Source organism: Gavia stellata, chromosome 6 (assembly GCF_030936135.1).
Source record: "Gavia stellata isolate bGavSte3 chromosome 6, bGavSte3.hap2, whole genome shotgun sequence".
Classification (NCBI taxonomy): domain Eukaryota; kingdom Metazoa; phylum Chordata; class Aves; order Gaviiformes; family Gaviidae; genus Gavia; species Gavia stellata.
In genome coordinates this window covers 23,619,070-23,634,128 of record NC_082599.1, presented here as the reverse complement: position 1 = coordinate 23,634,128, position 15,059 = coordinate 23,619,070, and the positions used below count along the sequence as shown (strand labels likewise).

General features: G+C 35.2%; 1 protein-coding gene across 2 annotated transcripts in view; it reads right to left on the bottom strand.

The window, feature by feature from the left end:
* Positions 1 to 15,059, bottom strand: part of MINDY3 (MINDY lysine 48 deubiquitinase 3) — a 63,509-nt gene that overhangs the window by 24,765 nt on the left and 23,685 nt on the right. For both annotated transcript variants that reach the window (XM_059818811.1, XM_059818812.1), the window contains exons 9-10: positions 12,816 to 12,886; positions 11,538 to 11,618 (exon numbers count right to left, since the gene is read on the bottom strand). In XM_059818811.1, coding sequence (XP_059674794.1) covers positions 11,538 to 11,618; positions 12,816 to 12,886 — 152 coding nt within the window. The remainder of the gene's footprint in view (positions 1 to 11,537; positions 11,619 to 12,815; positions 12,887 to 15,059) is intronic.

Genomic DNA, 15,059 nt, shown 5'->3' with positions numbered 1-15,059 from the left:
AAAAAAAGTAATCTTCTACTTCCCAAGGATACATAGTGCCCTGCTCAGAAAGAACATCTGGTCTTCAGACATTTTGGGGAAAAAAAACGCAGAGAGAACGAAAATGACCACAAAATAATCTCCTTGTTGTTTAGCGTAAGAAAACTTCACTTTAAAACACCTCTAATGGGCATTCAATAACTGTATTTAAAAATATTTCATAAGCTCTGTAAGATATTTATGACTTGAGGACATCTTTTTCAGGAAGAAAAATTCTAAGGGGAAAAAAGAATCTGAGGAATCAATCTAGAACATGTATTTATAACAGGCAAGCACAGATTAAGAGCCATTCATACGGATTCGTTTTCTCAAAGAGAAGACATGATGGGCATACCACCAGTTCATACGCTAATTCTGGAACTGCCATTCGGTCACGTAGTGAATACTAGATTTCCAATTCTAAGTCTCACTAAAAATGGATAAAATAATATTCCCAATATCATTATCTGGTAAACAATTTCTGCAATTAGGCTGTAATTAGAAGATAAGGTAAACTAAAAAGGAAAATGGCTTGTAGAGCAAACAATGGATGGCATGAGCCTGGCACTATCACAGTTTATGTTTTCTACCTATTACCTCATAAAAGGATACATGGAATATAGGGAAAAGTTGTTCATTCTACTTACCGGTCATGTATCTTCATTATGATACTAGAAGCATATTAAATTCCCTATTTTGGGAGACAATGTGTTAGATTTTGGGACTTGTAAAAAAAATTCTGTGTGGAAATGACTCAATAAAATTTCCCTTTTAAAATTCCATTTCTGGAATGATTCCATGAAGATAACCCCTTACTATGAATATACTATTTGCTGTCCTAAATTGGTTTATTTACTGCCATGCATTGGTTTAGAAACTTTGACAATCATGCATATTTATTTGTTGAAAAAGCATGGAAAACTAAATTCAGCTTTTTTCCTCCTCCATGTGCTGAGGCTGCATCTTATGACTAGAACTGAATCTTTTACCTCTGCCTTATCTTTTTCATAAATACAGTCATGCCAAAGCCTGATGTGAACACTGAAGCATACCATTGCATTGATATACTTTCTGAAAAGGAGTATTCTACTGCATGATACTCACACCCTTCTTTTCATTCTTCACTAGATACCAGATTAACTATTAAGAAAGCTAATATTTTCTTCCTAGTTGTTTGCATACTGTTCAATGAATTATAAACCAGCAGGAAATGACAGCGCACTAAATTTATCGAAGTCAAAGCTTTTGGGCTAAGACTTTAGAAGGTCTTTAAGGGAATAAAAGAGAAGTCTATGCCTCTCCCGTCCCTCTACTCACAAATACTGAATGAACTACAAATTGATTAGGGTGTAATTATACCTGCTCCACTATCAAGAGTGCTCAAATAAAAAGGATAGTTTTATTATTTTGGGGAAATTTGAAAAATATCCAAATACATGCAGAAACCTAAAGTGTAAAATCTTTTTGAACACTAAAAAGCCAAGGTATAAACATCCAAATGAGAAAAGGGCTTTTGAAGCAGAGTTGTATTTTTCAGGCCAAGATCTACTGTGGGCTAACCATTAACACATACACAACTTGGAAGCCATCAGACACCAGGATTCTAAGTTGTGCTGTATAATATTCAGCAGCGATGACCCAACAGAAGGAAGGAGTCTGTAAATCAATTCTGCAAAGAAATATATATAAACAATACCAAATTTCAGAACATTACTAGCAGACTGGAATAGCTGCAAACATAGCATGTGCCAAATGCAGAATCAAGACAGCAACTGGTAAACGTCAATGCATCAGGTGAGGTAGATGTGCTTTGTGACCAGCAGAAAAAAATAAAGTAATGCAACATATGAGAGCAAATTATATTAAAAAAGGTGTGTTTAAGAAAACTCCAGGTCAGTACACACTTGATGGCTGTATCCCAATGCATTGCTATCTGAGCAATAGCATAAACAATACTTCACTATTTAATATAGCTGAAAATGGAATTAAAGTGGTAATTGTGGCAGAATTGAGTAGGACATGTACCTGGAAAAGCCAGGGCACCTGACTAGTGGAAGAAGCAAATGATGAAGGAAAAAGTCATCAGCATTTTGTTTTTCATTTGATTTGGAATTAGGAATAACAATTTTTTATGCAACACATTTCCGTAAATATAGATTTGATTGATATTTAAAACCTGCAATACTATTAAAAACTCTATCAATTTATTAATCATATTTTAATAATGAGCCAGAATGCCTATTCTTCTAAAGTTGAAAAACACAGTATCTACCCATCATGTAATGACTCAGACCCAGTATCTTTGCTATTGTATCAAATATAGCTGGAACCAACATTGGTTGCACACCTAAAAGGGATACAGAATGATACAATGATGTTCTCAGCCCTTGTTTCTATGCGGTATGTTGACGCTCAGAATTTACTTGATACTGTGACTTACAAATCATATAATTGCATTTAGCAATGTCTTTGACGCATTTACTATTTGCAAGCCACTCTCCATACACTACCAAAAAGAAAGAAAAAACTAAAATGTGTTTCTTTAAAAATCAGCCTTTTATTTGACAGGCTAACATACATACAAACTAGATGTTGCTCATACCCTTCTTCCTGAAACAGGAGGCTATAAATCCTTCTAGATGCTAATAGGTACTTTTACGGGGTAGGACCCAATCCATCCCATCACCTTCCAGTACCCAATTTCAGTTTACATATGAAAGTTGTCATTCTAATATGAGGAAAAGGAAAAAATACTCCTCAGGACTGCTCTGCCTATAAATGGACAGTAAATGAGCCACCATTTCTGTACTGCTTTGTGCATTTTTCACAACAGGTGCTAAATGCATTTACCACTACAATCTAGTCCGCTAAAAATATAGCTAACTAGCTTTCCAAAATAATGTATCATTTAAGTTGTAGTCAAAATACTGTTTCATGGAGATGACTGCACATCAGTTTCAAATACGTTCCCATAGCCTACTGCTAATCTTTAAAAATCAGACAAAAGTTTGTTTCTTAACCAACTGAAATGCAAACTCAGCAAACAGAAAGTAAACAGAGCATAGGCTTTGAAGGGAACTAGGAAGCTGGAAAAGTGAATAAATAGTTGACTACTAGAATGACTTTTCTTCCTAATTGTATTTAAAATAGACTTGAAATGATTTAGGAATACAATTTTTCTAAAAATGGTTAATGTGATACTCACAGTCATTACTTAAGCATATTTTCTTTGTAAGTTTTCCAATTCAGAAGTGCTCGTACAATATATTAAATTGAGAGCTTAGCTGTTAATGGGAAATTCCTTCAGTTTTCATTTGTGGATCTAGAAAAGGTTCTCTTCATTGAACCGGCTTGCTTTCCTTCCTGCTGTCATGCCTCCTTCCTTCATTTCAAAGGGCATCTCATGCAACAAGTGGTAGTGCTTTATTTTGAATTTTTAGATCTAAATTTTATTGGATCAAAAGTTCCTATTGGAACTGCTAGAACCACTCCTCCCACCCCATTTTACAAGTTTTCATCTAGGCTTGGAAACAGCGTACAAGGAGTCAGTACAAAGTCATTCTCTCATCTACCTCAGCACAAAAACAGTATCAAAACAGGTAACATTTCAGGAGAAAGAATTCAGTGACACAAAAATTGGAACAACTCAAACAAACACATGAAAAGCAGTATCATCTAAGCAGCCCTACTCTCAACTACTTCATATTTAAAAACTGAACCTCCCCCTCTGAAAGAAAACAGATGGATGAGAAGTCTTTTCTCAAAAGGAAGTAATTTGCTTATTTGCTTAGGGGCATATACAATTACATTTCATGGTCTGTATAAGCCAGCCATGAACAATATCCTTAAATGATCATTGTGAAAGCTGTACATAATGCGATGAATGTTAAAAATTTTCTAAAACTTTAGAGAACATACAGATAGGACTAAATGGCTGAAATTAGTCAGAGGATTGGGGTAAATACAGTGAATACAATTCTTTTAGGACGGTAAATCCCAAATAATTGGTTAGATTAACATTCAGAGTCTTACATCTCTCAGTTTAATGACCTCTACATTACAATTTCTATGTCTCAACTCTAAAAACAAATAATACAAAACCTCATGACTGAGTTACCTTTTACCTTTTTATGATCTGAGCAGTAAGTCCTCACAATTGCTACTCATTATTATGGGATGCACAGCACTTCTGATGACCAATGCAAGCATTACAGGATCTTGACCTAATTCCTAAGTGTTCTCACTTCAGAGTTTTTGCCACAATTTGTCAAAATGCCTACCACTGCCCAAAGATTCATTTATCCAGTGTTCAAAGACATCAATTTCTTTACCACCCCACCTCAGAAACTAGAAGACCATCAGAATGCTCTTTAATACTTTTCACATGCATTTCCCTCAACATATATGGGTATATTATTGTACTCCAGTCTTGATAAAAGTCAAGCATCTGACCTTAGATTCCATAGTTATGGCTTTCTCTTCCTAGCTCCACATTTTTAGTTATTATATTAGGCTAAAAAAATAAAATATGTATAGCTGGATCTCCATTTCAAGGCCACTTTATAATTGTGTGACAGGGACTCAGATCACACTCCATCCTGCTAATAATACCTGAAAGACCCAAAAATCCTCAATAATCAGAGTCCTACCTGACTCTGCAAGATGGAGTGATGATCCCGTATCACCAACCCTAAAATCAAAAAATCCAAGTCAGGCCCACTAAAATTCTGAAAACTTCAGTACAGTCTCTTGATTCTCTTTGATTTAGGATGTAATAACGTATGTTGTAATCACAGTCTTTCCGATCTACTGCATTAGAATACAATTTGGCCTCTGTAACATCTATTACTGGATTTCTCATGGCACCATGATCTAAGTCCTAACCTTCTAGCTCTGCAGATCAGCCTCACCTGCCTAGCACAGACATGTACACCTCAATCTTCCCACTCAACCTTTCTGTTGTCCTCTGCATATCTCTGCTCTTCTTGGAAGTCTAGAGTTCTCCAAGACACTTTGTAGGCCTGAAAGGATGTCAAAGAGGTGGCAAAACCAGAATTAGTTCTTTATCTCTTGGATTGGAGAGGGCATACTTGGCTTCTTCACAAACTTTTCTTCTTTCCCAAACCTTGTGCAAGACATGAAAAAGAACGTCCTGTAGAAAGTTGGTATAGCCACTCTGAGGAGCTTTGGTTTCTCCACTATTTAACATTTCTTTTAGTACAGTTGAAGTACAGACCATCAAAAACTAAGAGAAGACAGAGAGATATGATTTTTCCTTGCAGCTATCACAGTTGGCTGCTCATTCCAACAATGTGGGAAATGGGAAAATAAAAGGAGACAGAAATGTTTCTCCTGAGTGAAGCCAAAAATTGCATTGATGGCCAAAGTTTCTCATGAAAGCTACCTCCACTTAAAAGGCAAAACTAGATTTCTAATGAAAAAAAATGAGAAATAGAAATACAGAGACTTCATAAATGACAGTGCTCCAGATTTGTTATCTTTGGAGAATATAAAGCCACCATGACTTTGGGTAAATGGATGTCATGAACTTGTTTCATTAAAAAAAAAAAAGCCACCATACACTATTGCATCACATACAAAGTCTATTTTACTACAATGACAAGTTTAGACAAAATCTAGAAGTTACTTGGATAAATGCTGGTGTGAAAATCACCTATATGAATGAAAAAAGCACAAGTTTCCCCATAGAAAACCTCCCAAACAAACAATAAACAAAGAAACTGCCCAGAAGTGCCTGTTCATAGAGAGAAACACACATCTGTAGCAGGAACAAATTCATTCGACAGTAAAATTTGAGTAGACCCACAAAGAGCAGAATAAGGTTTCACAGTTATGCTCTGTGATCTTGCAAAGCTAGAATAGGGTAGATGCCTTACAGAAGTATTTTATTTTGAGGTGCCCTCTGCCAACTATGAGACCATTATTCTAAAGAGACTTGGCCTTTCCTCTAGGAAACTTATTTGGATAACCCTTATGAACTACTGCGTTATTCAGAACAATTTAAATTCATTTAGCAATAGCATTTACACTACGAAGCTTAAACCAACCAGTAGAGAACTTCAATTCTCTTTGGAGGCCCACAGATCCCACAGAGAACACCCTGCTCTAACATTCATTTTAAAAAGGGGTCTCTTCCTGCAGAAAGGAGCTCTTAAATTAACAGCTAATAGAAATATTTGAAGAGTCACTGCTGATTTAGTCAGGTCAGAGCTATTGTCAAGAAAAGAGCAGCATTTGTCTCCCTGCTCTTAATCAACACACAGAAAAATTAAACCCTACTTTAGCCCAGAAGTTATTTCTGCAGTTGCCTCACACACCTATATTCTTTCTACTAGATATCCAGACTGTCTCAACCAGAACCAATTCCACTTATTCATGGAAATTAAACACTCTGAAACCACACGGTCTGTAACCATTTCCTGAAGTGGAATTCTTCAAAATCTGATTTTGATTTCTTTTCTGATGAAGAAAGATTTTTTCAAAATCTCATTACCTGCATTCACTGGTCATGGGAGCAAAAAACAAAAGGAAGGGTGCAGATATTTTTCAGTACCTTCCCAAAGTAGAAGAGTTCCTAAGTTAAAGGGTAAGTGTAATTTATTTGGATATACATAGGTTACTTTTGCAGAGACCAGAGTTACTAACACATACTAGTAATCGTTGAATTTTTACACATGCACCTTATTTTCTTTCATGGCCATTGACATTCCCTGTTGGTGTTCTGAGATTAAATGCTGTACCCAGTAACACTCCCCGTTAGCCCAGTTCTGGTAAACACCACTGACCCAAATTCAGGATCTCCTATAGCAGTGTCAGTGTTTGCCCAGGTGTTCCTCTGTTGAACTTTGATCAAAAAGGTTGTTTAGGAAGAGAAGTGAATGTTCTTTCTTCTGAGAGACATTACTATCAAGGATGCTGAATAAAGGCCCTGAGAATATGTAGAACAGGTTACAGTGATCAAAGTTAGAAAAATAAAAAAAACTAATCCAAAACTGTAAGTACAGTCCCAACACAGCAAAACAGGCACACATTCCTTGAAAAGCAGAAATTTGTAACTTGTTCAGATGTCTCAGCCAGGAGTTTCCTCTATTTATCTGATTCTTCAAGTCTAGAAATGCTACAGTGCTGTAACTGAAAAGGGATAACTGATTCTGTTGTGGCCTGTGTGCTCCAAGACCTGGGAACAGACTAAGGGAATTTTTGAAAAACTTACACAGCTCTAAAGTGTCCCCACAGACAGTTTCAATCACCTGAAGTCACCAGACAGACACTCATTCCATACTGTCTTTTCACTTTCAAAGAGTCTGAATTAAAATTTCCAGACCATGTGAGTTTGCATGTCAGCAGACAGTATTTAGAAAGCCGCTATTAACCTGCTGCTGTTCTTCCTATTGTTTGCACTGAAACATTTTCTTGTTACATTTCACGTAACATTTCAACCTATTGGTATTTTTCTACATAGTGTCTGACCACACTCTGACATTCCTAAAAGTTCTGAATAGTCTCAGCTTGTCATAACTTCCTATGTTATGAGTATCATAAAAATAACCAAGAACTGACCATACAGCATTTGATCCAGAGCATCACAGCCTTATTCTTACATTAAGTAATTCAGAGCTGCCCCACTTCTCACTCTCTTTTTTCCCTAATGAAAAAAAGACTGTAACTTTAAAGTTGATTTTTAGAGGACATTTACAATACTGTCTATTCACATTAGCACAATGTGACAGAGCACGCAGGGATACTCAGTGTGTCAGATGAAAGCTTCCTTGTTTATTTTTGTTGGCCTGAGGCCATTTGAAAGTTTTCTAATTCACTGAAAGGAAGTGAGGCCAGGGAGAGGCAGAAATGATGGCTGCTTGGATTTAGTCGCCTATGAAGAACCTACATACTCACTTTTTCAGGGAAAATCTACTTCATTGCAAACGTAGAGTCCATGACCACTAAGAGTAATAGCCACTCTTATTTTTTCAGTAAATGTTAAATTTGGATTGCTAAGCATCAACCAACTTTCTGGCCTTATACACACACAGTTATAATTGAGAGAAAGAAAATATGCTGGTATTAATTACAGTTCCCTGCTAACATTTGTCCCCCCCTCCAACTATTCCCACAAGTCTTCTCAGCTCTATTATGATACACGTAAGAGTTCTGAAGAACTAACTATTTAGGTAATACAAATGTTCGTATGTCCTTTCCAACTTCATTACATACTCATCTGCAGAACAAGCTGTAGTATTTTTGTTCAATACAGTCTACCTTAGAAATTAAAATATGGAAGATGTGAGGTGAAGCTTCATTTCAGATGTTTCCAGATTCTACTTTCTTTCATCTAGAAAGAACATTTCCACTGAAGTAGGTGATAGTCGATCAGTGTTTCCATGTTTTATATAGACTACCCACCCCATTTTGACTTCTTGTGTCTGCATGGTTGCCTCCAAAATACCTAACTGTAAATAATTATTTGGCTGGCAACAGGTCAGCTAAATCCCAGGAAGAAAAACTACTGATATTTGATATTCTCATCAATAAAATGTGCTTCAATCAAAATTTCTGTTTTAAGGAAGAAATTGTTTCTTAAGTAATTTCTTTCTACTTCCAATTCGTTGTAGTAAAATGAGGCTAATAATACTTCTGTACATACCAAATGAGTTTTGACAATCAAGATGCAGAGATGAAGACCGTGCAGATAGAATAAAATCTCTATTATTTTAGTAATGGGGGAAACTGCTGACCCACTGGTAGACTTCCGTTAAAACTAGGAATTGACTCAGGTGTCACTGTTTAAGGCTATTTCATGCAGCAGCAGTTACAAGAGAACTTAAGCCCAATTACATGCTTTAGTTAATTATTTTTATTTTCACTTTAAGCTATAAGTGTGATCTTCAGCCCAAAGATTCAGTGCTGCATTTTGCTTATTCATTAAAATTCACTGAAAATGTAGAAAGTTTTAGAATGGCAGCTATGGACAGATTTATTTATTTATTTTACAAAGTGTGACTGAAAAACATTTCTCTGGAAGTCATAATTACAGCAGAATGGTCCACAATTAGACTAATGCAAATATATTCTGGCAAACAGCAATAGATGCCTATAGTATTTAATTCAAAATGTGCTGAGATAGAAAAGCAAGGTGGATGATCTTCCATTCCACAGTTAAGAGGATAATGTTTATTGCTGTACTCCACATCAAATGTAAAAATCTGAGTGAGGCACCTGAGTACTAAAGAACAGCAAGCAACTTTCTTTGAGTAGGGTGGTATGCAGAATTTGAGTAAAACCTTTTGCTTGTTGAACCTCCGTGTTCAAGAAAAGTCCCCGAGATAGCAATGAAGATTCTGTCCCGTTCCATAATTTCCCCCCACTACTTGTTCATAGTGACAGTATCCTAGGAAGATTGCTTTTTTCTAGGTTTCTAGGCCCAATTACTCAGTTAATGACAAAAGTGACTACTATTGTGCTTAATAATTGCCTAATGTTCTTCTATTTAAACATAAGGGTTTAGCCTCCTGTAAATCATATGCAGCTTCAAAGACTTAAAACTGTATTTGTTTTTTTCAAACTTAAACTGCACTGCTTTTGGGTCCACAGTCCAGTTTCCTTTTTCCATTCTGAAGATTTCTTTCTCATACAACCAAACTCACCATCAAGCTAGAAGTCACATTCTGAGTATCAAGCACCATGCAGACAACTACACACACTATTTTAACAACTTGCTGACTAACCATTAGCAATGAATTCAAGTTCCTTCCTGTAGCTTTTGGCATGTAGCTTCAACTGATAAAGTAATGGATTGCCGACACAATTAATATTTCCACTGTAGCTGACATCTCTGGTCCACCTGAAATGCTCACCAACCTTTATTTTAAAAAGGGTGAGGTCAGATGTGCAAAGCACATATTCAAGGACTCTTGGAACTTTAACACACCTTCAGCTCCTACTTCTTTTCATCAAAAAAATTTCAAGGAAATTCTTTGCCAAGACTATGTGGCTTCCTTTTCCTGCTTTTTAGTTCCTAAGATATTAATCACAAGCTGAAGCTTTCCACAGGCTAAGTGGAGTTCAGTGAAGAAAGAGGAACCAAGTAGTATTGGAAGCACCTGATGTTGATGCCCAGTTACTTTAAACCCAGCAAACAGCCCTCAACATCCTAAAAGAAAGCACATTAGAAATGGATTTCTACCTGGAAATGGCCACTGTAGACACAAAACATTAGAAGGTGTAATAGCATTCTGTACAGGTACACTTGAATTGTACAACAGAGTGATTATGCCTATTTGCATCAGACTGCTATCTACAGGACAAGGTACTGACTTCATTGGTCTAATTCAGAAAAATTGTGGATAAAATTTCAAAATCAAAAAACTTTACTAGGAAAGACTGTTTGGGGGTACAGTAAGGCAGAAAACAAACATTTAAAGGAGGGTAAGGATTTTTCTATTACCATGGAGTAGGGAAGAAAGAGCATTTATCAGACACAAGGAATTCAGGGAAGTTCTAGTATAGCATTTGCATCAGAATCTGAAAAAAAATATTCAATGTGCAACACAGACTAATTAATTTAAAGGATTTTTTAATTTAAGTTTAAAGGTAAATAAATACTGCTACACATAAATTTCCAATGTATTGGGGGGGTTGTTTGTTTGTTTTTATAATAAAAATCTTAGGGTTTGTGCCCTCTTTTTAAAGATCAGGCTGAAGTTTTCCTTACGGAAATTCAACAGCTCAAGAAATTATGGCTTTAACTTTGTCATATGTTCTAGTACTTATTTTCAAAATTTATACCTAAAATATTTATTTGCAAGATATTAAGTACAGTAAAGTCCATTTCTAATAAGCATTAATAACTACACTAGTAAGTACCATTTAAAGTTTCAATAAATATTTTTAATGAGAAACAAGTGTTCTACAGAAATAAAACAAATGTAACGAAAACAACTTGCCATCTTCAACTAAAGAAATAGAAATCATCTCAGAAAATTTGGTCTAAGGTTTTAAACTGAGAACTCATCTCAAAGGCATTTTATGTTTCACAGCTTACAGTACATATCTGACAGAATAAATATAAGGAATTATCATAACAGTCCTGATACCTATTTTTAATCTAGAACAAAAAACTATGGTTATAGATTAAAAATTGTGGAAGTACTGTCAGAGAGATTAAACTACTAACAGGCACCTACACGTAACTATTTCCTTTTAATATCTCTCTTGCACTATAGAAATTTAAGACAGTACTTTCTCAATTATGGTGTTCTAAAGCTTACCCTTCCCCCAGCCCAATATATTAAGCTAGAACGAAAAGACTTCACTAAAATTTATGAGATATCATTAAGCCATTTGAGCAACTCTGCCTTCAAGGGAAGGCTTAATTAAAGGGTTTGGTGACTACATTTTTACATTAAAGCCACATGAAAATCACATTGTAGCAAGATCTGAACTTTGAATTTATGTGGTGTTTATCTGCCTGAGGTTATCAAAAATCACATCTAACATACCTTAGCAAAAAAGACTGTGAGGTGTGTTTCACTGCCAAGTATCCAAATGGGAAATTTTGGAGATTTCAAATAGGAGCCAACCTAAAAAGGCACAACAAAATCAGAAACACAAAGCAAACCCAGAAAACTCATCTAGTTAGTGATTAAGTTAATAACAATTCAGTTAGTGAAGTCCCAACTGCTCTGAAAACTAATATAAAACGTTCCAAAAAAATGACAAAACAGTGTAAAATACTTAGATTCTAATTTTGATCACTGATTCCTGTTTGACTGGGAAAACAACATTGCTTATGATAGTTAACTGAAATAAGATACCAGTGAGAAAGTGGTATCAATAATATCCCTTATTCCAACTTCGGAGACATGCTTCAAATACTGCACACGAGTAAGTACTCCTATGTTTAACACTATATTCGGATGCTAAATGAGGCAGAAGTCTACTTGACTTATTAGCTGGTTTTGGATGAATCAATTCAGAATTGACATTTATTTAATAAATGAAGGGACAGTTAGATACAGTCAATATACCAACGTTCTGCAAACTACATAATCCTCTTTAACCCTAAGTTAAGTTAAAGAAATTCAACAGAGATTGAAAAAGAAGCAAAGAATAACCAAAAGCCTTTTGAAATTAAGAGTATTAATGCTGTTTCGAAAGCAGTATTTGTAAAGCACAAAATCTCTCAAATAAAAACCTTAAATCAAGAAATTCTGTGTCACAACAGGAAGAAACAATATGGACGACGTTGCACTTCAGTTACTTTCAGATGTTCACAGATAAATACATAAAGTAACTTTTAGGTCTTGAATATATTATATTCAGAATATATTTACTTAATGGTAGTTTTACCATTTTTACTTATGGCTATTTATTTTAAATGGAAGACAGTGATAGCATAAAAAGAAAACAATAAAACTGCAATATTCACAGTAGCAAGCCACTTTGGGACTTCACAGTTTTAGAACCATCTACATAACCTGCATCAAGCAATATTTTAGTAAAAACATAAGCTTCTAACTAGCTATTCTAAACTGGTACAATTAAATTCTAATTTAAATAGCATCAAAGAACATTTACTCAATAAGATGCATTTAATAATCTTATTATACATCTGTTTTAATACAGTATTATGCTCAGTTTTAACTTGAAGTTGAACATACTTCGAAAGTTCTTTAATATCTCCAACTGTACACAGTGAAGGTTTTAGTAATACTGTCAAAGAAGCCCACAACATCTTAATGAAAGAAAAATTTTAAATTATGCAGAAAACAGCTTACCTTACAATATCTTAGAGATTCCATCAATGTCAAAAAGCCTACTGTTGCCTGTTTATGTATACCAAGAAGTTCTGTTCAAAACAAAACACAAAATTGATTCAGGAAAAATCTGCAAAGCCTCTTTTAAGCCATTCTTCTTACTTTCAAAATTGGTCAAGTAACAACAATTTTTAAAGCCATATAGTTTTAGCAACTATGGCAAATCATCAAGGTATAGTCAAAAAACTACAAAGGTTTAATAATTTCCCTCTCTATCAAGTAAGAAGAGCCAAATGGATAGTTTTAAAAGTTTACTGTTGATAGCCTCCTTTCAAAAGTTGTTGGATTTATTAGGAGATGAAGTATTTGTAATTTAAACCAAAATTATCCTCAGAAAAATTTAAGAAAAACAGCTATCTTGAAGGGGAAAAAAACTTATATCTGCATATATGTAGTTTTCTTTCCTTCCCCCCCCCCCCCTTTTTTTTCCTGGCTATATTTATCTTAATCATTTCACATTCTGAATAATAAAACATAATTTGCAAATAATATTTTTTTAGTAGGAAAGAAAGCACTCACTCAATTTGATTTTCTGTACTGACTTCCACTTAATGTATGATACATCTCTAAAACACACACAGCTGTCAGGAATAGCTGAATTATTTATGTACTACTGATTGGAAGAGCACTTACACAGCCTTATTTGAGGTGCTCTAATAAAGAATGAGAAAGTACTTCAAAATTCAAGCTTAGAAACTAGTTACAATCATAAGGATTTGAAGAAGCTCTGGGCTTCCTTATACGTCATCTTAACAGCACAAGTACTGTCTACTTGAAAAAAGCTCTGCTAGGTCCCCAAACACTGTCTAAACAAAGAGCAGCACATACCTGATCCTGCAAATACACATGGGAACATACACCACGATCATTTTAACAAGATCTGTATTTCCTTTTTTCAGAGAACATTGACTTTCGTATTTGAAAGTTCCTTCTAAAACACCAGTTTCCAACTATATTTTTTTAAGATTGATCATTTGTGTGCAACAGCATAAAATTATGCCGTCTTTATCCATGGGCTAGAGCCTCAGGCCCATTAGCAACTGAAAGAAACTGTTCTACATTTAAAAGATTCCTGGACTTCCAGAAATCAATTCTGCATTTCACTGCAACTCACAGTGCTAGGCATGCTATGCCATGCTTCCTTCACCAACTTCAAGTTTACCTCACTGAATTTTGCAACAGTGCAGTACAGTTATTATAGTAATGGTTTAACTTTTTCCTCTACTGTTAAGCAAAAAAAAAAAAAATCCCCAACTTCAAAAAGCAAAACCCAAAAAACTTAGAAACACTAGCTTGTTCACTACCTTTGTGGCCTGGAAGTACAACTGCTTTCTTAGAGTTGTCAGCTATACATATTAAAAGGCTCTCTTTGCATTGCAGAATTCTTTGATCTGAAACGGTGCTTTCAAGGATTATCTTGAAACTTGCTTGGAATTAAAACATTTGGGGGTGTATAGATAATAATTTGCAGAAACCCATTACCTCACTGACTTATAGCTGTGTTGCTGTAAATTGTCATACGCTGAGACAATTCATCCTTTCTCTGAGCCAAGAGCAAGAGAGCTAGTCCAATTAAAAAACTAGTGAAGGATCCTTCAAACTAAGGAATAGCTATTGTTCAGAAATAGCACACTTGTATGTGCAATGAATGGAAACGGATAGCAGAAGTAAGCAAGAGTACACTAAAGAAATCATTTTAACATATCACATGTATTTCTTAAAAATCATTAACAAAAATCAATGAAAAGTTCAGTCTGCTAAACAAAGGCTTCAGATTTAGGAGCTGATGACTGGAACAGAACAGCAAAGTCACATATAAATAATATTTAATATTCAGAAAATTTTTCAGAAAAAAAATTAGATTATTAAGTATTTTGTTCCCCTGACAGACAACTAGATGAGAACTCTGACTGATAACTAGAGAAAGCTGGGATCCTGGCTACGATAGTAGCTGCAGAGTGTGAATATCCTGAATAGCTAATAGTCAAGCTACACAGATTGTGTATCTGAAAGTTATTAGGTTAACTTTAGCCTGTAGTCACTGGTCTACCCATGCCGCCTTCAGAATTAGTCAACAGAGAAGACAGACACAAAGCAAAAATCACTCTCAGATGACTTACATCTTGTCTAACAGGAAACAAAGCGAGACTGGCTAACCTAAATCAAAGTTCAACCCTGTGAATATCCTCACCCCACAGACAGAAA